At 39.9% G+C, this 26,260-nt stretch overlaps 1 protein-coding gene across 1 annotated transcript in view; it reads right to left on the bottom strand.

Moving 5' to 3' along the window:
- rhobtb3 (Rho related BTB domain containing 3) overlaps positions 1 to 26,068 on the bottom strand; it is a 28,964-nt gene extending 2,896 nt beyond the window's left edge. The window contains exons 1-11 of the mRNA XM_053478921.1: positions 25,579 to 26,068; positions 25,069 to 25,336; positions 22,826 to 23,018; positions 16,280 to 16,437; positions 14,887 to 14,995; positions 12,248 to 12,634; positions 8,868 to 8,977; positions 7,252 to 7,358; positions 4,714 to 4,883; positions 4,126 to 4,292; positions 2,001 to 2,097 (exon numbers count right to left, since the gene is read on the bottom strand). Of these exons, the coding sequence (XP_053334896.1) occupies positions 2,001 to 2,097; positions 4,126 to 4,292; positions 4,714 to 4,883; positions 7,252 to 7,358; positions 8,868 to 8,977; positions 12,248 to 12,634; positions 14,887 to 14,995; positions 16,280 to 16,437; positions 22,826 to 23,018; positions 25,069 to 25,336; positions 25,579 to 25,601 (1,789 nt within the window). The 5' untranslated portion in view covers positions 25,602 to 26,068. The remainder of the gene's footprint in view (positions 1 to 2,000; positions 2,098 to 4,125; positions 4,293 to 4,713; positions 4,884 to 7,251; positions 7,359 to 8,867; positions 8,978 to 12,247; positions 12,635 to 14,886; positions 14,996 to 16,279; positions 16,438 to 22,825; positions 23,019 to 25,068; positions 25,337 to 25,578) is intronic.
- Between the last annotated feature and the right edge of the window lie 192 nt (positions 26,069 to 26,260).

The following is a 26,260-nucleotide window of genomic DNA, read 5'->3' as shown; positions in this document are numbered from 1 at the left end:
CACACTAGCAGCCATGCTTCAAAATCTAATAAAGCCTTTCCAGGAGAGTAAATTTGCATTGTAGGATTTTCATTAAGCACAGGTAAGTATGATGATAGTCAGGTGTCCACAGACCTTTGGCCATATAATCTGGTGTATCGTGTAATTAAACTGAATACTGAGTATTATATTACGCTATATTATGCACATCTGACTAATCAAAATGTGTTGAATCAATTTCAAAAGATTTATAATATGCATTATTGTTGCTATATTATGGCGGTCAATATATAGTATGCATTATTGTTGCTATATTAGGGCTGTTAAACATGCCATTATCACACACAGCGGGGTAACCGTGCTAAAATTACACACTTACAATTACAATCTATGACATATGACCATATGACCAAGTTTGTCCCTAATGGCTTCCCATAATTTCAGCACGGTTACCCGGCTGTGTGTGATAATGGCATGTTTAACACAAATAATAATGTTAGATTATAAAAAGATTCTAGATGAAAGTTTGGATAAAACCAAAGTTGAGTTCTTACGCTACCTACAAGGGGAACTAGTTTAACAAGAATACATTAAACAAGATGTGGGAGTGGTGGCTCAGGTAGCTAAAGCTCTAGGTTGTTCATTTTTGGATCTGAGGATCCGGGATCGAGCGACGCCATCAGTGGGTTGCCACACCCCAGACTATTCAGCCACTGTAGGTGCCGGTCCCATTTGTGAGATTTTAATTTAACATTTGTTAAATGTTAATGTTTGAAATATTATAAACCTACGGTGGCCGAGAAGTGCAAACCAAAACAATAAAATGAAAACAAAATAACAAATCTAAAGACAAAATAACAAAATGAAACTTAAACAACAAAATTAAAAACAAAATAACAAATTTAAAATCAAAATAACAAAACCGAAAACAAAATAACGAAACCAAATACAATATAACAAATCAGAAAACACAACGGTTTTGTTATTTTGTTATTTTGTTTTCTGTGTCGTTATTTTGTTTTCTGTGTTGTTATTGTTTTCGGTTTTGTTATTTTGTTTTCTGTGCTGTTATTGTTTTCGTTTTTTTTTATTTTGTTTTCTGTGTTGTTGGTTTTTGGTTTTGGTATTTTGTTTTCTGTGTTATTGTTTTCGGTTTTGTTATTTTGTTTTCTGTGCTGTTATTGTTTTCGGTTTTGTTATTTTGTTTTCTGTGTTGTTGGTTTTTGGTTTTGTTATTTTGTTTTCTGTGTTGTTATTGTTTTTGGTTTTGTTATTTTGTTTTGCACTTCTCAGCCACCGTATAAACCCGCATAATCTGTTTCCTCTAACCAGTTTGTCATGCATTTCCTCATTCTAACATTACACGTTTATAATACAATTAAATCAAAGTGTTTTAAAATTATGATTAATCGTGATTAATCACAGAGTATGACTGTGATTTAACTAGATTAAACATTTTTATCGATGGACAGGATTAATTATCTTATGCTATGATATTGACATCAGACTGATCAGGATGTGTTGATGTGTTGAATCAAATGACAGATTTATAACGTTATCATTGCATCATTGCTGTATAGGTTTTTGTTTTTGTTTTTTTATGAAAAAATGTGTAATTGGCTCTGTTTTGGGAAAAACATGTAAGCGAAAAAAATGCAGAACCTTAGCTCAGGATTGAACCGTGGACTGTGGAGTTATATGGAGTGCCATCCTCTGGAGGAATTACACATTGTTTTTAGCAAAGAATCCAATTTTGAATTCGGGGGTATTTTAAGAGTTGCTTATTTCTTAAATTATTATGCAAAACACAGCACAATGCCCCGGAGTTCGACCTGCATTAGCATTTCCTGTTTCCAAAAGAGTGTTGTGTCATAACTAGCATATGGCGATGTATAAGGAATTATGTACCTTACCATCTGTTCAAGGCAATTGTTTTTTTTTTGTTTTGTTTTTTTTACTCCACGACACTTTATTTGTAGTAATCATATTATTAGGTATCACGATGGGATCAGAAAGCTCACCTGATAGCTCCAGGAAGTCAGGTTTGTGGCTGAAGATCAGGTAGTTATTGGCAATGAAGTGGAGGAGCCAGACATACAGCTGGTCAGCATTGTGACACTGTGTGAGGACGAAAGGAGCGTGTGTTAAAAACCTAATGTCACAGCTATTCCTACAGTGATGCAACATGAGGAAAGATTGACTGTGAAATCGATGGAAAATAAAGAGAAGACAACATTCTGTAGAGTCGTGCAACTGGAAAGTCAGAGTTGGTACTAAAGCTTAAAGATGTTATTGCATCATAAACTTTTAAAGCCAATCATGTTTGAGTAGCACTGAGCAACCGCAGGCCATGCCAGCCCAGTTTATTAAGGGAAGGAGGCAGGAATGTGTAATGTTTCTAATTTGCGTATTAAATGAAGATTCGATGAAAAAAATCTATTGTTTCTGTGGAAGTGTTTTTGGGTCAGTTCTTATTTAATAGCTGGTAAAAAGAGAATGTTTTCTGTTGAGGGAATAAAAACGTCTAGACAAGACAATTCCTAGAAAAAATGTGATGCAGGGGCACAATGGGGCGGCGCTTTTCCTGGACAGAATGCTGAAAACAGCTGTTTTTTATTTCGAGTTAGAAAGATATGTCTGTATACTGATGTAATTTCAGGTAGTGGGCATGTGCATGTGTGTGTGTGTATGCACAGTGGTATCTCGGCATATGAACGCCCCGCCTTAAAACTTTTTATCTTAAGAAAACTTTTCGGTATACGAGTAACCAAACCAAACTGAGCGTCGGCTAAGTTGCGCGTACGTTCTGGAGCCGTTTAAAAATTGTTTGTGTCAGTGGAAGGCCAAGTGAAGCGAGTTTACAAGTTTTATTGTGGGATTTTATGCATTTTGTGCAAGATTTAGTAAAGACATTGCTCTATGGGTGCCAAGAATGTTAGCAAGGACGGGACCAAGAGGAAAACGGAGCCGAATGCGGTTTGGTTTTTAAAGCAGCTGGTGGGAAGAGGAATCATAAATGAAGGTGCATTGAGGTTAAATATGTATTTATTTAATATTTTACATCATTTACATGTCTTTTCTAAATGTTTTGATTGTTTTTATATGCAAAAAATATAATTATAGTGTTGGAAATTGGTAATATTGGTAATATTTTTGGGCGGCTGGAACGGATTATCTGCATTTACATTACTTCCTTTGGGAAAATGCGTTTTGAAAAGAACTCGCCTAGGGAATGGATAAAATTCATATGCCGAGGTGACTTTGACCTTCCCCTGCATATGATACTCACAGGCACAGAGAATGTAACAAGCTTTCAATACAAAGCCAACAGCACTTTTTTGATTCTGTTAAGAGCACCTGTAAGTACTAGAGATTCGGTTCTTGGATTGTTTGAGACACTCTGGGATGTCAAGTTTTATGTGCGTATTTAAAAAATTGAGCATTGAGCGGCAGTTTTTCCAAAGTAGTCCAAAAGCATGTTTTTGCTGCACATCTGCCAGAATGTAAAATGAATGGATTCCTATGGGAAAATATGTTTTCTGTCAGGTCCCAAACAATGCTTTATAGTTCCCAAACGGTTTGGCTGTTTTTCTCCATTCCTTTTTTGGAGCTGTCAGAGCACCCGGCTCTCCGTTTTGATATAGGTTTTGTGGAGGTTTGTGCAAAATCGAGCATGCATCAAGGAGAGAGAGAGAGAGAGAGAGAGACGTAGATAGTTTTTTTCACTGATTTACTGCCCACACTCTAACTCTGTACAAGGAATGACTTGGGTGAAAAATCGTTAAAAAAAACGAATTTTCAGGATTTTCGATTAGAAATGTGAGACACATGGGAAAAAATGATTTGCTTCGCATGGAATTTAAAATATAAAAATAATATCACAGATGTGCAATAACAACAAAACGAAAAAATGTAGAAATTCAAGCACCTTCAACAAGTAACGCCCCTAGTGGACGGTTACGTAGAACAGTAAAGTGGATTATCCTCACTGAAAGCTGATACAAATGCATTAGACATTTAGTTTAGTTTAAATAATGATGGAGTATTCCCTTAAGCGTCCCTATGAGACTAAATCACCGCTAGTGCACGTTTTTGCAGCAGGATACCAATTAAGAAGTTCAGGAGAACAATTATTGTTGAACCCACCTTTGCTCTTCTCAGTAACCAGATCACACTGATGCTGGTGGATGCCAGCTCCCGGCTGGGCATGCTCTGCAAATACGCACACACGCACACCTCACAGAGGTGCTGCAGACGCTTCACTTGGTACATCTCTGCACAGACGAGTACCGCCATAGCCTGCAACACACTGGCTAAACACGCAGACACACACACACACACGCGCACACACATATGCACGTGTCTGTCAATCATCTCTAGGTTCTCTTTTGTCTGCCATCAATCATCCTGGCAGCTGTCAGACCCCTGTGTCACATTGTACTGGTGCTCATATTCATCTACTGGCAATCAAATCTGAATCTGAAAGAATATTTGCTGCCTGCTATGTTCGGTACAAGAAGTACAACATCCATCAACGCCCTGCTATTATGGAACAAGCGCAACAATAAAGACAAGTTAAGTATCTGTTATTTAATTCGATCTGACGATGTGTTTGTCAGAACAAAGGAAAATGTTTTCTGGGGAGCCGTTTATAGCTGCCCCACACTGAGAACTTGAAGTCGCAATTATCCAAGAGGAAGAAGATCAGATTTAAAGGAGGGGGAGCAGATTCACCTGGACAGCAGGTGTCTGTGTAGAGGTATTCCAGGAAGGCGAGGAATGTGTCGGAGGAGACCCCGTGTATGGGTACTACTCTGCTCCGTGCTTCTGCGTACTTGCCGCTGAACATGGCTGCCATGACATCACACCGAGCGACAAGCACGGCTCTGTGTGCGGGCAGGACGCTCCCTGGAAAGTGCATAACACACACCAACATGAACGCTATGTTGTGGTAGAACATGTAAGATTTAAAAACACTTTTTACTTACACTATATGGACAAAAGTATTTGACTAAACCTGCAATGACATTGTATCCAAATGCATACACTTCGATATAAAGTTGGTCCTGGTTTTTGTAGCTACAACAGCTTCCACTCTTGTTGGAAGGCTGTTCACAAGTGTTTCTGTAGGCATTCGTGCCCATTTATTCTGTGCATTCTGAGCATTTTATGGGGTCAAGCACTGATGTTGGATGGGAAGGCGTGACTCTTCGCAATTTCCAATCCAGTTCATCCTAAAGGTCCTCGATGGAGTTGAGATCAGGGTTCTGTGTTAGGGCCAGTCAAGTTCTTCCACATCAAACTCATTAAATCATGTCTTTATAGTTCTCACTTTGTGTACTGGGGCTCAGTCATGTTGGAATAGAAAAGGGACTTCCCAAAATTGTTGCCACAGATTGGAAGCATAGCATTGTCCAAGATGTCTTGGTAAGCTAAAGCATTAAGATTGCCCTTCACTATAAGGGATAAGGGACCTGATTTTAAAAACACCTAAATTCAATAATTAATAGGTTCAAACAAATACTTTTGTCCACTATACTTTTGTCCACTATACTTTTGTATATGACATTATTATATTGCATTACACAAGTAAGCTCAGACCGAGTAATCTGATTGGATGAGAGGCAATCCATTCCAGGTGATGTAAAGCATAACAGGACTGGGACGTTAAACCATTTGTATAACCAGGGGAGAGCAGCTGCCTGCCAAATCCAAATTCAAATCGAAGCATTTTCAGCAAGAAAACAAGTATGATAACGTTATGTCACCTTAAACAACACTTTGTCTCCTGCTTCTCGAATCCATCCATGTTGCTGTTTTTATGGCTAACGCAAACAACAAGCTTTTAACACAAGGCTGAATCCCAAATCCTTCTGGTCAAGGGCACTACTTATGCTATTTGGGACACATCCCTTTAGTTGGAAGTTTACAGACCTGATATTCTTAAAATGAATAAGTGGAAATATAAAGAGGTATATAAGAGATTTATCTCTCTGTGTGTGCTGTTGTTATAATGTCTTATGTCTTTGTTTCTGTGTTTGTCTCCGTCTTTGTCCTTTTATTGCTTTGTTATCTGATTGTGTTCACTTATTCTGTGTTTAATGCGTAATGAATTAGGTATAGTATTTTTCTTACTCTCTTATTTTGATTGTGGATTATCCTAATTGTTGCTGCCTGTGCGTGTGTAATAAATCCTATATGCAAATGTTTGTCATATAAGAGGAATACGCACATCTGTCAATGTACCCAGCATATTTATTCGACATAACGCATGGCATGCCTACTTTAGTGTAGTTTACTTAAGTTTTGTTGTTTTCTCGTTTTCTCGTTTTTCTACAGTGTTGATCCATTTCATGCTTTACTTTCGTTTTACTGAAATTAATCCTTTCCTCCAGTTCTTATCTTAATCACACTGCTTGGCCTGAAAAATGTCTGTAAGTACATCCTTATGATGAAGTCATTATTGTGCCCTGTGTATTACTGCAAAATTATTTCATTCATAATTAGTTTTTTTTTATTTTATTATTGTTGTTGTTGTGTTAGTCCAATTCTGAGATAATTTCAATTCCCGCTAGTGCGACGACACATTTTTCAATTTTATGTTCCCGTATCCTTTGTATAACACATGGAGTAATATGCCTGCTGAAAAAACAACACCAATCAAAGGGCTTAGGAATAAGAAATAAGAAAAACGATATTATCTTACAAGGCTGCTTTATACTAAACACGGCTCATGTATACCTTTTATCGTTATTACATATCCGTGCAGCATAAAGATATATGACACTAAACCAGAATCACATAGAAGAAGACTCCATTTCTTTTGTATTAAAACTTGTTATTGCATAACTAATTATTGCAGATGTTCATTTTCCTTCATCTTGAAAAAAAAATCACCTCTGAGTAGCCAAATGTTCCTTCACTATTTCACACTTCATGGTCTGCATTAATTACCGGAATTTTCATGGTGCGAGTCTGAAACTAAGGCTTTACCCCAGGGAGAACGATTTCCCCAGCGGAACACTTTAGATCCCGATCAAGATGGCTCTCTGCTTAGGGCTTCTGATTTTGTCATTTTACAAAAATAAATAAATAAATAATTAAATCATAAAATCCCACATCTGTAATTCATGTTCTGCTTATGCCCTGCTATTATAATTAAGTTTATTAACAAATGATTACACACATGGCCTAAAAAATATGCCTTATAGTCTAACAAACAGTTTGTACAGTGTGTGTGTGTATGTGTACATGCGGAATAAACTAAGTGACTTGCCTTGCACCATAAAAATGACATCAGAGTACAGAGGGGAGTTGAAGATGTTTCCCAGTGTTTGAGGACCAGAATGAGAGCGCGAAGCGGCCGCGTCCCTAAGGGTCTGCACAAAGAAAATTCCATCTCGAGTCATCCAATACTGTATTCTAGCAGATAGTGTGGTACAAAGCTATACATACTCCCATAATCCCACTCCCTCTAATAAAAATAAGAACAATAGTAGCACAAAGACGCTCCAAGGAAGGGATGGTTGGTATAAATGATTTAGCAGCACTTTAGCCAAAAACAAAAATTCTTGTTAAGTCGCCAGAGCAAACCGGCTGATCCACACACAGAACTGGTTATAGGTTTGTTTGTTTTTTGTACGCCAGATGCCCTTCCTGGCACAACCCTTCTCATTTTAACCAAGTTTTGGACCAGCACTGCATCCAGCAGCTCAGTAGCACGGGGTGTGGCAACCCACCGATGGCAGAGCTCGAACCCAGATCCCCAAACCAACAACCTAGAGCCTTAGCCACCTAAGCCACCACTCGCCTATTTGCAGCATTTTAGCCATAAGATTTTATTTTTGCGATCTACCTCGGGATTCCGGTAAAAAAAAAAAAGTTCCTAAAATGGATTATTGTGAAACAGCACCCCCAGTGGTAAAAAAAAAAATACAAAGGTTGGTATGAAAAAGTGTTGGGGCTGATTTATTTCTAGCCCAGGCTATTGATTTATACAGCCTATGAGTCACTAGAGGAGTGAATCAAATATTCAAGGTGATGTAAAAAAAAAAAGGCATTTTATTAGATATTTTATTGAATCAATTCAGTAGTAATAATGTTTGCTAATTTGATTCACACAGCTATATTTCTTACAGGTTTTAAAGTAGTTTCCAGTTCACCAGTGTTCGTTCACCACTATCCGGAGATTGCGAGTTCAATTCCCAGGTGATGCTGCAGCTATCCTTAGTCTGGTAGTCTAGAAAGCAAATTGGCCGTACTCTCTTGTTGACTTCAATTAGAGTGTCACTAGCCAATCATGGATGTCTGTGAGCTCATGCAAACAGAAGGATCCACATCCCCCCCAAAAAAGTTGCATTGTCAGCAGATAGAAAAGATGCAGTTGGCTGGTATCACGTGTCCCAGAGGAAGCATGTGATAGTCTACAGCCTCCTGGGTTAGTAGTAATGGGTGGAAATTGCGTGCGACTTAATTTGGGAGAAATAATAAATGAATTAACGTTAAAACAATGTGTAACTTGTGATGTTGATCATTTAAATTTATACAAAATCATTTTTTGGCTGATAAGCTTTTGGAGCTGTTTCACACTCCAGTCCAGTAGGTGTTGCTATTGCACTGACTGTCCAGGAACCCAAAAGAAGAAGAAACAATACGCTTGCAAAATGTGAGTATTTCCCGGAGATGCAAGCAGATTTTGGTGGTTTCCGAAAAAAAAGCTATATTTGAAAAAAAAATGTTACGTTTTATACCATTTAAGCTTTATAATTTAATCATATTTATATTTACTAAATGATTAGAATATTTAAAATGACTAAATACACTGAAAAAAGTTCAGCATTACGGCCTAGAGCTATACACAAATCTCCTGATAAGTTCACTCCTGTTACCTTTTCTCTCCCAACAAATGAGCGTATTCGATCCAACAGCTGGGCCACGGCTAAAGGGTTCTTGAGCTTCTCAGTCAAAGCCTCCTCCAGAAACTCCCACTCCCAGGCCCCTGAGTGGAAACACACACACACACACACACATTTTCCTTGCTCTGATCTCTTAACATGCTTCATAGCATCACCATTTGGCCGTCTAGACTTTCTTGAATTAGTCTGTACCTTGCGTCCTGGCTTAACAATACGATGTGTAAAAAGCGATTGATCGTAATCTCTACGCCGTTTGCGCTGGCTGCAGCACATTTCGCCTTTTACCCCCTATCATCGACAGTGCTCATTAGGACAACAAAAGCTGGCACGCTCACAGCAGCGTTATTGAACAACCTGTCAGAAATGTTTATCTCATCCCTTATGGTCATTTTAGGCTCGGCGTGTGCATCGTGCGGCGTGGAAGGATTTTTCTGTACAGCTGCAGCTGTTTCTAAGCGTTCCCACTGCCCTTGAAGCGGAGAACACAAAGAGCCTGCGCACAATGACACTATATATCAGCGCAGGCCGAGTCGCATTGGTATGACTCTCACCTTCTCGCAGCTACACGTGTCGTATACGCTGATGAATGTGTCTATCGATTCTGCCGCTCATAAACCCCAGACTCAAGCTGTGATTGAGCTGCGGTCAACCCAATCCATGATCATTAACGATTTATAGCGACGGCATTAGATATTTCTGCTCTCTTGGTCTTGGATTCTGGGAGAGATTTCTAGCCAAGGCTTATATACGGCTAATGTGAGCATGAAATCACAATTATGCATTCAGCACCACATGTCTACAGACGCAACACATCCCACATGAAGACACGTGTCTCTCTCTCTCTCTCTCTTTCTTTCTAAACCCCCAATCTCTCCCTCTTTCTCTTTTTTTTCATTCTTGCCAAATCTCTATTTCACTCTTTCCTTCTACCCCTTTGCAGTGTTTATGTTTCTCTCCTCCGGACCATACTAATCAGCCTTACAGCCCCAGGTTACTGGAGTATTGTCGCATGTACTGTACATGGAGAGCTGTGAATTTTACATGCACACACATACACACACGAACACGCATAATCCATCATCCATATAAAATGTTCCCAGTAATAAAACAGTGTCTCAAAAAAAAAAGTCCTTTTACTCAAACACAAAAGAAAAATCCAGGCATGGAGCGGAGGAGATAAGGGAGGCTTGCCAGTGGTATTTTTACTTTTAGAACAGTGATTTAGTGTCAAGCGACATCCCGCTGCGAAAATCTCAGGAAGCGTCTTTAACTAGTGCACCTTAAACCAATGCCAATTTCCCTTCCCATTTATCCACTATTCAATAAGTTCAGCGTGGTTATGAAAAAAAATTACCTTTATAAAGAATGTGTTGCGTTCATTAAGGCTACACCTCAGTTGAAAACAATTGGAAATCCACTTCCAAACTCTGACCGGAGCGGTACAGGATTCTGATCCGACATCGAGTCCATAGCCTCCGTGATTCGACTTGTCTTTTTACGACTTTTTAACTATTTAACATAAGCTTTAATGTAGATCACGTTTTTCAAAGCCTAATCTAACTCGTCTTGTCAGCTGTCGTAGATTAGACCTTGGAATTTGCATCGCTCGATAGGGAGGTATCGATTGTGCTAGATGCAGTATAAAGTCTCTTTAAGAAAATATACAGAATTAGATTGTCCCTAAATTACTGTGCTCAACTTTAAAGCTCAACACTCAACTCACGCTTCAAAGCTTATTACTCAAACCTCCACTCAAACCCCAAAGATTATTACTTACAGACTTCAAAGTTCATTACTCCTAACTTGAATCTGGCTTCAACGCAAGGTAACGCAACCTCGAGTTTAAAGCTTATAACTTGTTCAGGGTTATTATTCCTTCAACTTAGAGTTCAAAGCTTATTACTCAAAACTCAGACTTCAAAGCTTATTATTCCTAACTTGACTCGGACTTCAAAGCAAAGGCAACTCAACTAGAGTTTAAAGCTTATAATTTGTCCTGGGTTCTTACTCCTTCAATTCAGAGTTCGAAGCATATTACTCAATCCTTACTCCAAGTTCAAAGCTTATTATTTCAAAAAATTCAAAACTTGATACTCACAACTCAACTTTATCTTCAAAGATTACAACTCACAAATTGACTTAGTCTTCAAAGCATATGACTTCTAACTTGATTTTGGGTGATGAGGGTTCTTTTTATATGAGGTCACATTACGGGGGAAAGTTTTTGGCTCTGGGCAGGACAAAAACAAAAAGAAAGTTTTTTCCCATTTTGTTTATAATAGGTCAAGAGTAAAGCATACGTCATGCAACTCAACTTGAACTTCAAAACGTACAACTCGAACAGGATATCAAACCTTATGACTTGTATCATCATGCTACCTTATGATTTACGACTAGGTTTTAAAAGCTTGCAACACTCAGCTCAAGTAAGGCTCAAGTTCATGACTCAGTAGTCGACTCATGCTTCAAAGTTTATGATTCACAATTGACAACATTGTTTCCTTTATATATAAAAAGAAGATAAAAAAGCAGCATGAAAACAGGCTGTCAAAATAATAGACACAACCAGTAGCTTCATTATTCACTAAAAGCACGCGAGAAAGGTTTAACACTATCGGAATCGGACCAGCTGTGATCTAAAAGCTTCCTCAGTCTAAAAATAAGGTAGCGTAATAAAACAAGGTACACTAATGTGTCTTGTCAGCTTATCGTAGCAACAATGGAATCTAGATTTTACACACACACTCTGTCTCTCACACTAACTCTTTTCAGGGTCGTGGGAAGCCTGGAGTCTGTCCCAGAAGCCCTGGGGCACTAAACGGGGTAGACACTGGACAGGGGTGCCAGTCCATCAGAGCAAACACACTCACACACTGTGGGGAAACTGAAAATGCCAGTTGGTTTACCTTGCGTGTCTTTGAACTAAGGGGGGAAACCGGAGTACCTGGAGGGAACCCACTAACCAGGGGGGGGACACCATGTAAATTCCATGCAAACAGACCCCAAGCAGGTATCCAACCCCGACCCTGGAAGTGCGAAGCCACGTCTTTCAAGTTCTGTTCAGATTCCCTATTTCATAAAGCAGTGCCGTATTTACAGTTTGTAAAAGGTGCTGATGTCTCAACTGTAATTGATTTCGTAACATTAGTTGCTTAAAATTGGACGATGTACTTTTCTTTTTCAACATTGCTCTCATTTAAAACCTTCTCTCATGTAAGTGCTGAAGGAGGGAAAAGCTCCATAACTCACTGTTACACAGCTGCTATAAAAGGTATTTGCGTACAGTATAATGTCCTGATAGTGGCGGAGACCCGTCATACCCACGGATACTGTAATTCCACTCCTGTGCTCACCTCTGTAGAGAAACATCAGCGTCTCCCACATGCATATGCACAGCAGCGGGTCCTTCACCACAAGCCGGGACAGTTGCCCAGGTAGGTGTCCGTCTGTCCGAGTCAAGTCGTCCAAACCGCCATCCCACGTGGACAGCAGAGAGTGCGGGCTGTCTCTCTCCCTGCAGGCGCATCGTGACATGGGCCGCTCCCACGCCTGCCTTCCCACCAGCAGTTGTTTGAAATAGGGGCTAACGGCGCTCAAAACAGCTGCGTGCGCCCATCCCAGTTCCTTCCCAGAATCCCCGGCATAAAAGACCACATCAGCAAACTGCGCGCCACGCTCCAGCAGCCACTGCAGGTCCTGAGAGAAGCTGGACTCCTCCACTCGCACTGGAGGAAGACGCGCTGCAAGACAGCAGGGACGTAGGGTGAAGGGTGAAGGCATGGTGGGGTGGTGCATGTAAATTAGCAAGAGGTGAAGTCGAAAGAGAAGGAAACAGGAATGAGTTAATGCGAGTGGAAGCAGAAAGATTGATGAAGCAAGGAGGATAAAAATGTCAAAGGAGGAGAAGGAGGAAAAGATGAGATAGGCAGGTGAAGGGTGAACGAGGGTAATAGGGTGCGAAGGATTAAAAACGTGTGCCCGGGGAACAGGGCATGGGCAAAAGATGAGTTAAGAAAGCATACAGAAGTCAGTATTTGTACTCCGGGACTTGTTAAAGTGCTCTTCAAAAGCATCCTTTTTATAAATCACTGCATCAGTTTTTATTACCATCTGATTTTGGCAAGGCTTTCCAGGATTCTGTAGCCTTCATGTTTACTGTCCTATGCTCATAAAAAGAGTTGAACGATGCTGGATTTTTTTTTTACCTTAACAATATCCTCCTATTTCTTTTTTCTGAAAAATTATACCAGGCTTAGGTCCAGAAACACTGAAGCAGCATCACATCCGATCTAATCCAGTTGTATATTTTAGCCCATAAACACATTACAGGTGCTGCAACAAAACAAACCTTACGCATGGTTGTAGATGTACATTAGTTTTATATAGACCTACTATTATTTCATTAATCCTTTTTGTTCTTTCATTCATTCATTCCTCGTATTCATTTTCGCATTTGGCAGGCGCCCTTATCCAGAGCGACTCCCATTATACATCTGAGCAGTTTAGGGTTAAGGGCCTTGCTCAAGGGCCCAACAGGGACAACTTCAAGGGTGGTTGTGGGATTTAAACCTGGGACCTTCCGAACCTTCAGTAGTCCTATGCCTTAACCACTGAGCTGGGCCTGGAGCCTATCCCAGGAGACTTAGGGCTCTAGGCGGAGTACACCTTGGAAAGGATACCAATCCATCACATGGCATTTGGGAACACCAATTAACCTAATCGGCATGTCTTTACACAGTGATGAGAGGAAACCGGAGCACATGGAGGAAACCCAGCAAGCACGGGGAGAACATGCAAACTTCACACACACAGACCCCGAGGCGGAAATCGAACCCGGACCCAGAGGGTGCAAGGCGGCAGTGCTAACCACTACATCTTATTTTTGTTTTCAATTAAATATTTCACTGTAAGAATCATTTTATCTCAGCGCACGAATCACACAAAGGTTAGAGCATCGACTGCGCATGACCTTATTTTATGCTTTCATTAATGTTTTTTGTTGTTAAATATATTTTACAGTATATTCCCTGAAGTCAGGCACTCAACAGCAACAACAACAGAAAGAAAGGAAAAATCTTTAAACAATGGAGCTGAGATATGTGCGTTTTGATTAATTCAGCTGTTACAGACTTGCACCGCCTGCATTAGGCCAGTTTGTAAATCAATGTAGCCAAATTAGCCATTTACACAGACTAAATCCCGTCTCGGTATTAATTACTGAATGAATTAATTACTGGCTGTTTTCTCACTGTTAGTAAATATAGTGTAAATGTCAGCAATGAACACGAGTTAAATCTAAACACAGTGAAGGAAGCATTTTTACCTTGCTTATCTCTTTAAAAACACTAAATAGGCAACACTATCATTACAAAAGCAAACAAGAAGCTCAGCCAAGTCTGGGGAATCTGAACTCTTGCTGGGGTAGTTATCATAATGACCCACGTGACTATAGGGTAGCGGTTAAGGTGTTGGTCATGCTGATAAGGAGGAGCTGCAACGCCGCCGGGCTGCCACTGTTGGACTCTTGAGCACGGTCCTTCACCCACATGTGCTCAGATACAATCAGGCGTCGGGCTGGCAACCGGATCACGTACTTTAACTAACTTCCACCGAAACAACAGATCCATCTCCAAGGCAGCACTTACTTTTTTTTTTAAACCCTATTTTTTCACCCTATGACTATATACTTAATTAACACAGAAAGGGTTTATATTAAGGCAGGCTCTCTAAAAATGTCCATTAGTATATATATATAGGTTTTTTACAGTGATAATACAGTTATCATATTTTATCAGCTGTTATTCCACTGTGCTCTGTTCTATTCCATTATTCCATTCTATTTTTAATTCTCTTTTTATTATGACCGTGCTCAATAACTTCTGTTTAATAATTGATGAATTGTTTTTCTATAATAACTTCATATAAAATTGCACAAATCATCAGCAGTGTACGATCTACTGTACATGCAGTGTTCCCATATTTATATTTATACCTGGTTGGTCCAGATGTGGAGGGCGGGGCTCATTAAACCGGGGACCCCGCCTCTTGTCAGGTCTCTCTTTGGCTTTCTGCTTCAGACACTGAATCATGAAGTATTCAAGCTGCACGAGCACATGCAAACAGTGTTTGATTAAGGACTGACAGAATGTATTTTAACGTTAAATATCAGTTCTATTTTGGTTGCACAATATTAAAAAAAATAACTCAAATAGCAACAGTTTTCCTTCATGCTTTAAGGGGTTTGAATAAATGAAAGGAATTTACAACAAACGTGAAAAGTGTGTGCCAATTTTCTAGTTATATATAAAAAAAAATATTAAACATAAATGTAAGAAGGTAAAATATCAGACAGGCACGTCCCTATGTTATTTTCTTGCTATGACAGAATCTATAACAGAATTATGTTCCAGCCTCTGTAGCAATTATGTTTACAAAAAAAACAAAAACAAAAACAGAAAACCATTTGGGATTTGGCTGAACCGTGTGAAAAGTCAGACCCACCAAGACAATTTCACAAAAACAGAAAATGGTAGATTGAGTTAAAAAAGTCAAAAAAATCGTAATAATCAGTAAATTACTAAACACCTGAAAGCATTGCAGTATATAATATGCAGTGTTTATGATTTTCTCATCTTGACAAATCTTAACTAATCAAACAATTTAATCGAATAGTTCACTCAACAGAATGCTAAATATTTACTGTTCGGTATAACGCAGTACCTCGGCACCCGAATTTAATCCAGACGCAATTTCTTAAGGTGAAAATTTGTATTGCGAAACGCATTTTCCCATAGGAAATAATGTAAACGCAGATAATCCGTTCCAGCCACCAAAAATACTACGAACATTACCAATTTTCAATACTATTATTACATCTTTGTATACAAAACAATCAAAACATTTAGAAAAGACATGTAAAAACGCATCTTAAGTAAGATATAAAATAAATAGACATTAAAACTCTTTCAATCTTAATCTATGATTCCTCTTGGCACTGGCTCCAAAGTGGCTCCATTTTATTCTTTCTATAGTCCTTGCTAATATTCTTAGGATCCATGGTGCTACGTCTTCATTAAGTCTTTCACAAAATGCTAAAAGAAACTAAAAAAAAAAAAAAAAGTAAACTCACTTCGTTGGCTTTCCATTGACGCAGACATGTTTGAAATAGCTCCCGAATGTACGTGCAACCGGACATACACATGACCGGCTCAGTCGCTCGTATGCCGAAAATGCTTTGTATTCCGAGACAAATTTCTTGCAAACTTTTAGTTATTAGAAAGGAAAATTCGTATGTCGAGGTACCACTGTACTGTACATGTACTCACATACACAATCATATATGCACTACACCGGTTGCCACATAGCTACCAAACAGAGATACTCACCACACTGCCGAAGTAGCGGCCGACAAAGAAGTTATTGAGCGAAGGTAACTCCAGGTAGGTAGCACCCAAGTCCCGGGATAGCTGGAGCCCCTCTCCATGCGGAACACAAGTGCTCCAGTCGGACGCACACAGGGGGCATGTGCACGGCGGTCCTTCATCTGAAAATAGTGAAAAATTTGATACATATAATATAGGCAGAATCATATCTGCATAAAGCATTGCAAATCCAACGTTTAAAAATATATATTTCATCGAGATGAAGGGTAACACATCCCCACTTGTGAAACACATGACATCTAAACATATGGGACAGGAGAGTCAGTTGCATCATATTCATGCACGAACCCTGAATATAAATCAGCTGATACAAGCATATGTGTGTGTGTGTATGTGTGATTAAGAGATGGAAGAAGAAGAAGAAGAGAAAGAAGAAGAGATAGAAAGGCGGAACGCAAGGAGGAGGGGGAATAAAAAATGGGAAGAAAAGGGAGGGGCCAGGGGAAGAAAATAAACAACAAGAAGAGAAAGTAAGGAGAGCTATAGTATAAAGGGAGAAGGAGAGACAAAAGGCAGGATGAGGAAATAATTGCCAGCTCACTTACACTTAAGTGAGGAATAGATCTTATAGACAGATAAGGTGAAAAATATCTAAAAAGATCTCACACTCCTGAGATGAAACCCTGCATTGAGAATGCTGCATTTCCAGATTAGACTTAATATATCTCTCAGGGAATGCTTTTAATACTTCAGACGTCACAAGTCGTTATTTAAAAGGCAAATCAGTCGGGGTAGAAAAGGAGAGTACTAAAATTCCTGCAAGCGATTGAACCGGAGGCATCGTCCCGATGGAAAACAAGTGATGGATGTTACAGAACAACATCTGGGCTTTGTGACGATGAGACGTCAAGGGAAGAAACTGTATTAATAACAGAGTATTCCTCATTCAGTTATGTACATGTAGTGAGGGAAGTGAAAGAATCAAAAAGCTGTGTCATGGTTATGCGCGGTTCTGACCTTGAACTCGTCTCGTGTGATATTGGCTGGAGCGAGGAGCAATGTTAAATCCAGAGTCAGTGTCTGACAGTTTGATGTAAATGTAACCACAATATGTCAAGATGAGATTTATGTTTTGGGCTGGAAATACAGTGAAAAAAAAAACAAAAAACACCCACCATTCCAGGCCAGGCTTCAATAAATAAATATAACACTACAGTATTAATTAATTAACATCATTAATGGTAGTATGGCTCAGACGGTTGAGGCTCTGGGATGCTGATCAGAGGGTCAGTGTTTCAAGTCAGATCGCCAGCGTGGGGCGTTTAAACAACTCCCAGCTGAGAGGAAGTGCCAGACCCAAGCCCACAGGAAAGGAATAAGGTATCAAACCTGTGCCAGATCTTGAGGATCAAATGATACAATTTGTAGACCCCCAGAATAAAGGGACAAAGCCCCAGACAAAGACTGCCTCAGGATGCAACACTATTATTATTGTATTTTTAGAAGCACAAAAATACAACTTTGGCAAAAAATGTGGAAGCACAGATGGGACAATCGGGCCGAATAAAACGGGCACAATCGTTTCTCCTCCCAGTGTGAGTTTTTCTTTTACATTTCTAAAGAATCGAACTGATGATTTTCTCAAAATTCCTGTTTTTCCAATAACCCGCATGAAACTTATATCGAAATGTTCACAAGGAATGGAAATTATGAAAGGATCCATCAGGTACCTGTACCACATTTCTCTAATGCTTAACTCATTTGCTTTTGGTCTGATCAGAAAACGAGGCATGGCACGTCAAAGGGCTCAAAATCTTACTAGACTAAGCCTAAACCAGGTTGATCCAAAAACCATGTTGAGTGGACACACACTGAAAAAACTTTGGGGGAAAAAGTGCCTGTGAGTTCCTTGTGTAGGGGGGAAGGGCGTATTTTTGTAACAACATACTGTAGGCAAGAAACGAGCCGTTTGCAGCATTCTGCCAAAGAAAAGCAGTGCGTCCTTTCCCCCTTACTTTACAATTTCTGCCGGAATTGCATCTAGTTAGGACTTATATTGCATGAAAAGTTATTCATATATTTTTCTCAAAGGCTGCAAAAGGGGGTTAAAAATAGAAACTAAAAATAGAGAAAGAAAGTATACTTTTAATATATGCATAATTAAAAAAAAAGTACTGGAAAGCTCACTTCCAACTCTAAGGGTTTTTACCCAACCGGAAAAATATGTGACTGTTTGTGAAACTAATTCAACATTAAAGCGTTGTGCTTTATTCCCATCCCCGTTGCACAACCATGTGCAGCAGCTACAGATTGCAGCAAGATGTTCCCATGCCTTCAGTGCATACGTTAAGTTATAGTTCTGCACAGTATTTTTCGAATATTTAATATGTTGCATGAAAGAAGGTGATGTACTTAATTTATTGACATAATTTTGCCACTTTACTGCAGAGTGAAGTTTTTATTGGTCTGGCTTTAATGGTTTTATGCCCATTTGTTCCTGGCACTGTGTTTGACTGCTGAAGCCTGTTTGAGACAAAGTCTGATAAGTGGCGCGGCCTAATCCGCCAGCATTTTCTGTCTACTGAAATTTGCAAACCTTCTGACAACTGACAATCACGCCACGCTTAGAGTCACTAACATTTTTTTCGCTATAAATCTTTAAAAATATATATTTCGAAACGCTGCCTGATTTACACCGCACACTAAACTCTGCACATGTGATCTATGGAAGAGAAATATAATTTCTATAATTATAATTTTTTTCTATTGTTGCCAAAAATGTAGAAACATAGCAAACATACTTATACTATATCATACTTATAGTAAATGCTTACAAATTAGGTTAACTATTAGACTATATCTATTAGGTTAACCCATGAACCCCTGGCTTGTTATTGATTTTACAACCTTTTACTTAGTAAATTAATATAAATCCCAGGAGACTTAGGGCACGAGGAAGGGTACACCCTAGACAGAGTGGCAATGCATCACAGGGCACACTCATAGCAATTTGGGAACACCAGTTAACACCAGTTAACGCTAATCTGCATGTCTTTGGACTGTGGGAGGAAACCGAAGTACCCAGAAGAAACCCAGCAATCACAGGGAGAATAAACTCCATGCACACAGGAAATCGAACCCGGACCATGGAGGTGTAAGGCGACAGTGCTTAACCACTAAGCCGCGTGCCGCCTAACGGTACAACAATAAAAAAAATCAAAATAAAAAGGAATGAGGATAATGTAGATTCTGTTAAGGAAAGAAATGCAAAAGGACTGATTTATGTCGTAAGCGGACACAACATACAACAGGAGGATGCATTAAAAACAAACAAGATGTGTCACTTCATCAAGCCATTTCATACTGCACTGCCAATACCTATAATAATCAGGGATAAAATGCTAGCGGGAGAGCGGAAGTGGAGCGACTGTAGCTATTGGGTTGTTTGTCAGAGCAGTTCATCATGTTAAATAGTTAAATGGATTGCACAAAGATTTTATTATGAATGATTTATATTCCCATCAAATAACAGCACCGGACCTCATATCTGTTTGGCAGTCACATAAAGCAGACATGCCGGAGCTCCAGTCCCGTGCATTTGAACCACCGCCGTGCGTATCACTCCACTGTTGCCTGATTACTCTCTGTACAGTGATTTCAGTTTAGAGTTCCTATTATTCTCAGGTTTAGCAGATGAAGGACAGTGACCTTCCTCTAGTCTAGCACATCCCTGGCATCTCATTAAATCTCGACTATTAGCCTTTCGGCGTAAACACCGCCGCAATGCAGGATTAGTATCAAACCTTGATAGATTGTTTATTTAAAGGTCAAATAAAGAACACAAAGAGCTGCTGCTGCTCGGTTAATACAAGTTCAGTCTTCAAGGTGATGGAACTGGGTACATTCAGTTGACATGTTTACCTTTTCACTTTGCCTGCAAACTGCTGGTTAAAATTGAAGCAGATCTAAGATTAACTTTTGTAACACAGCGCTGAATGGTTCAGCTATTACAGTACGTTAAAGTTCGCGGATTGGGTGTTTAACTTCACCCTTCACTCAAACTTTGTCCTTTGGAGAAAAGAAAAAGCCAATGATTAACATATAGCTGTGCTGATTTAGTATTTCTTACCACCTTCACACTAATTAAAAACAGCCCACGAACAGGGCTGCAACAATTAATCAACAAAACTGATCATTTAGACCTCAATAGACCTCAATAATAAAAATGGGTAATTATTTGAAACTCCAAACTCCACTATGGTCAGGAACAAAGAGCTGTCAAAGGACACCAGAAACTAAATTGTAGACCTGCAACAGGCTGGCAAGACTGAATCAGCAATACGCAGCAGCTTGGTGTTTAGAAATCAACTGTGGGAGCAATTATTAGAAAATGAAAGACATACAAAACCACTGATAATCTCCCACGATCTGGGGCTCCACATGGGGTCAAAATGATCACAAGAACTGGGAGCAAAAATCCCAGAACCACACGGCGGGGACCTAGTGAATGACCTGCAGAGAGCTGAGACCAAAGTAACAAAGGCTACCATCAGTAACACACTGCGCCGCCAGGGACTCAAATCCTGCAGTGCCAGACGTGTCCCCCTGCTTAAGCCAGTACATATCCAGGCCCGTCTGAAGTTTGCTAGAGAGCATTTGGATGATCCAGAAGAGGATAGGGAGAATGTCATATGGTCAGATGAAACCAAAATAGAACTTTGTGTTTGGAGGAGAAAGAATACTGAGTTGCATCCAAAGAACACCACACCTACTGTGAAGCATGGGGGTGGAAACTTCATGCTTTGGGTCTGTTTTTCTGCAAAGGGACCAGGACGACTGATCCGTGTAAAGGAAAGAATGGATGAGGCCATGTATTATGAGATTTTGAGTGAAAACCTCCTTCCATTAGCAAGGGCACTGAAGATGAAACATAGCTGGGTCTTTCAGCATGACAATGATCCCAAACACACCGTTCCATATATATGGAAACCAATGGTGATGACCATTGTTTTTATTCCCATTTTTACGACCATAATATGACCTCCAGTCAACATTACACCACAGACCATTTGGGAACACCAAGTAGCCTAATCTGCATGACTTTGGGAGGAAACTGGAAGAAGCCAACCAAGCACAGGGAGAACATGCAAACTCCATGCATGCAGACCCAAAGTAGGAATCGAACCCAGCCCCTAAAGGTGCAAAGCAACTTCGCCACCGTATATATGTTAGAATTTGGTTTAAATACATAACATACTGTATACACATATTGTAGGTTAAATCACTGTGGTGACACAAGGGGCCAATCTCAGAAAGAGTCGATTCACTGATCCAAGGCATTGAGTCAATGCCTTATATTGCCTTAATTAAAGAAATCAATATTAGAAATTGCAGGTAAGATCTTCTCCTAGTGATTAACGTTATAGTAGATTTAAAATCTAAAATATCTTACTGTGATTGAAAATTTAACCTAGCCGTAATATTTGTCCTAACCTTGTTGCTTGTACAGTATGTTATTGTATAATCTGTGAACTTGCTGCTGTAATGTTACAATTTCCCTTTGGGATTAATAAAGTACTCTATCTATCTATCTATCTATCTATCTATCTATCTATCTATCTATCTATCTATCTATCTAAAGTGAATTACCAAAATGTAAAAAATAATAAAGTCTAGCACATAAATCATCCTTATTATTGGCTTTAACATTCTCCAAGATTGTACCGAACACATTTAATTCACTCACGGAAGCGGATATTTTGGCTGCTTTACAGGTCACGGCACAGTAAGAAGCAATGTGATTGGCTTTCCAGGATGTGTCGTATCAGTTCAAATGTTTTAACAGGAACATGTTGTTTTTTACAAACTCGTGTGCCAGAGAAAACTAATTGACAGAATGAGTAAAAGTTGTATTTTGCTGCCAAACTGTTCAAACAAATAAAAAAGCCCTTATTTTATGTTGGGTGATTTTTTTAAGTTAGATTTTGTTTGACTGTTTTTGGTTTGTTTTATTTAGTTTTGCTTTCGTCTGGGTCACTGATTATTTAATTACGTCTGTATAAAAGTTCTTTTTAGCTAAAAGTATTCATTAATTGAAATGCTGGAAATAAAACAAGAATCGGGCCAATGCTGTGTCTTTATCTCCTTAACTACATTTACAGTACATCCTAAGCTTCTTAATGGCATATTTAAAAACAAGTCCCTCATTTGGTGTGTTCCTGAAGACTCGCGAAGGACACCTTTAAGCTGCGGTGCAGAAGTACATTAACACCAAATGAGCACAACCTCAGCACCAACAGACTCAGATACGTATAGCATGCCTTTGATCCTTAATCCTTAACAGATTAGTGTATGACAAAGATGAAAAATTCATGAGCAGCCACTCATGCACGATGCCACTCCGGCAAAACAATAATTTACAGCGTGATAACACATTAAGCTGCGGTCTCATGGGATATACGCAAATTTTTTGACTAAGAGACAAAAGCATCTTGATAATTTAAACCCCGAAGGATTGTAGCAGAATAGCAGAAGCCAATTATCTCTTACCGTTAAGCCGTGCCCCGACCGCCACCAGAATGACAGGCATGCCCCAATGGCGCAGGAGTGGGCGGAGTCGGGGGGCGTAGCCATTTCGAACCTGCTGGAAGGCCAGTTTGTCGTTTACGGAATACTTAATGACCACGATATCGGCTTGCTCCAAAACACTCCGCACGCTGGCCCAGTCACTGTCCAACAAGTCCTGAGTGAGGAATTGAGACAAGAACCAAAAAGTATGAAGACAATGCATTTTCGCGACATCATCAAGATATCTTCCCAAAGTATATGCCAAACTCTCGTGTCTTAATAAGAAATCTCCTTAAAATCTCTTACAAACCTATTAATTCTGTTATTTTTGATCATTTGATCATTTACTCATTCACAGTACACCTGCTGAAGCAACTATTACTCATCATAAACCTACTTATAAATTTTATAACGTACATATTCAAAAGCGAAGCATACACTTTTAAACGTTTTTGCATTTTCTTCCTTTTAGTCCCCTACTATAATTTGGGAATTTCTAACATGGAAAGTACTCTAAACTGATGTCTGTCATTTTTTGGTATTTTGGTCCTTCCATGTGCCATCCGGCACATCGGGCAACAGATTCTCCCCACCCTAGAGATATATCCGCGATTTCTAAAGCTATTCTCAGCTCCAGACTCAGTTGTCAATCACACACTACGGGCAATTTAGAAACGGCAATTAGCCTAAGCCATTTATTCATTCACTACACAATACTTATTCACTCATTCATTCAGTACACAATCATCTCGCACTCATTCATCCACCACACCATGTTCATTTACCTGTTCATCACCACATTATATTCCCTTACTCATTCATCCACAACACCATACTCACTCGTTCATTCATTCACTACACCATATTCACTTACTCATTTATCCATCACACAATACTCCATACACACATAAAACTGACTCACTCCATCCACCACACATAACACTAGCCCATTTATCCAGCACACAAAATTCACTTATTCAATCATTCAGCACACAAAATTCACTTATTCATTCACCACACAAATCACCCGCTCATTCATCCAACACACAAAATTCACTCATTCAATCATCCACCACACAATCCTCACTCACACATTCATCCAACACACCAAATTAACTCATTTATTCATTCACCACATAATATTTACTCACTTATTCATCCACCATACAATATTCATTTTTTCATTCAATCACTCACTACATGGTATATCTGTTCCCTTAATTATGCACCCTAACTCAACATTCACTCACTTATTTATTCACCACACAATACTGACTTACCTGTTCATTCACCATATAATAATTTTAGTCACTCATTCATCCACCACAAAAGTCACTCACTCATTCATATTACACACCAAATTCACTTGTTAATTTATTCAGCACACCAAATTAACTTATTTCATCCAACACACCAAATGTACTTATGCATTCATCCACCACACAAGTCACTCACTCATTCATCCAATACAAAAAAATCGCTCACTTATTCATCCAACACACAATACTCAATCCATTTTTTATCCCACACACCAAATTCACTTATTCATTCATCCACCACACATTCATCCAGTATGTTATTGTATAATCGAACACAATAGTCATCACGTGTTTATCCAACACATAATATTCACTCACCCAATCATCCACCACACAAGTCACTCACCCCTTCATCCAGCACACCAACTTCACTTATTCATTCATCCACCGCACAATACCCAATCACTTATTCATCCAACACACCAAATTCACTCATTCATTTCTCCACCACACAATATTTACTCACTCGTTCATCCAGGACATAATTCACTTATTCATTTATCCAACGTACCAAATCCATTTATCCATTCATCCACCACACAAGTCCCTCACCCATTCATCTGGCAGACCGATTTCACCTATTCCTTGATCCACCACACAATACTCAATCCCTTATTCATCCAACACACCAAATTCACTCATTCATTCATCCACCGTGCAATATTTATTCACTAACCTATCCACCATACAATATTTACTTCTTCATCCTCCACATCACATCACTTATTGTTCACTTATTTATACCCTATACCATATTCACTCGCTCTTTCATCTACCACACAATACTCACTCTTCACTTCTTCTCCACCAAACCACTCACTCACCCGCTCACACATCCACCACACGTTCGCTCACTCAGTCTTTCCCTCACATGTCCACATTCTCTCACTCTCCCAGTTGACTCACCCAGCTGGGGCAGTCACGCACCATCACTCGGACATCCCCGAACACCCTAGACTGGTACTCCATGAAGGCTGGGTTCAGCGGGTGTCTGGAAGGAGTGGTGGACGTAGGGTCCAGCTCTCTGGCTCCATGGCCCAGGTAGCTCCAAAGCAGTCCTCCTTGCACCTGTGCTGGAGCGGCGGGCTCCTCTCCGGACCCCACTCCCCCGGGACACTCGCTGCCCAGGGCCACTATGTGGACAGACCTGCTCGGTGGGGGACAACAACATTGGCTGCAGGGAGGAACTTACGGTCATGGTACTGTAGAACAGGCAGCTGTGGGGTCCTATGTGCTGTTAACTATTTGTGTCATGATGCAATTTCTGCATTACAAGGTGTCATTGAAGGAACAGTGTCATGCATGGGTCATGCAATTTTTTATTGATTATTAATTTTAAAAAAATTATTATTATTATTATTATTATTATTAAACATAAAACAAGACAGTTTTAAAGTCATGCTTTGTCCAACTTACATGGTCCCCTGAGCTGAGAGCATGAAGCTTGGTGAGCACGTCCTCAAGCGCCACGTTTTCCCATCAGACGTTTTTTTGCGCAATCAGCCTCAAAAACCTCGAACATTCCATCGAAATCCGTCCGCGTTACGCGCGAGACCGCTCGAGTCCCGCCGTCTCGAGCTGTGTTTCGGTGTTCATTCCGCTTAAAAACAAGCCGCTGGAAAGACAAAAGTGGTGTGAGTGTGTGTGTGTGTGAGAGAGAGAGAGTGTGTGTGTGTGTGTGTGTGTGCGGTGCGCAATGCTCCAGTGAGCAGACCCAGCGCGAGAAGCCCCCCCACCAGAGCCCGCGTCCAGACCCCGCAGTGTGCAGCGCTACACCGCACAAGTTCACCACAGAACAACGTGGAGAAAAAAAGAAAAGGAATCCACGAACCTCCCCGCCAGGCATTCAACCCCGAATCACCTCGAGAGGAGGGAATGATCCGGCAGCAGCAGCAGCAGCTCTGAGTTGGCACTCCTGACTCAGCACTCAGACTATTGCAACACATCCATCCTGTGTTCCACCACCTCAAGCTCAGTGCCATCCCAACAGCAGCCTGCACATCTGCACAGCTCTCTTTCTCTTTCTCTCTCTCACTCACACACACAGTGGGAAAATCCCACTAAAATGAAATCAAATAAACAATGGCATGTTACAGTA

The sequence above is a fragment of the Clarias gariepinus genome, chromosome 19 (assembly GCF_024256425.1).
Source record: "Clarias gariepinus isolate MV-2021 ecotype Netherlands chromosome 19, CGAR_prim_01v2, whole genome shotgun sequence".
NCBI lineage: Eukaryota > Metazoa > Chordata > Actinopteri > Siluriformes > Clariidae > Clarias > Clarias gariepinus.
Note: the sequence above shows the minus strand (reverse complement) of the source record. Positions and strands in the feature narration are given on the sequence as shown.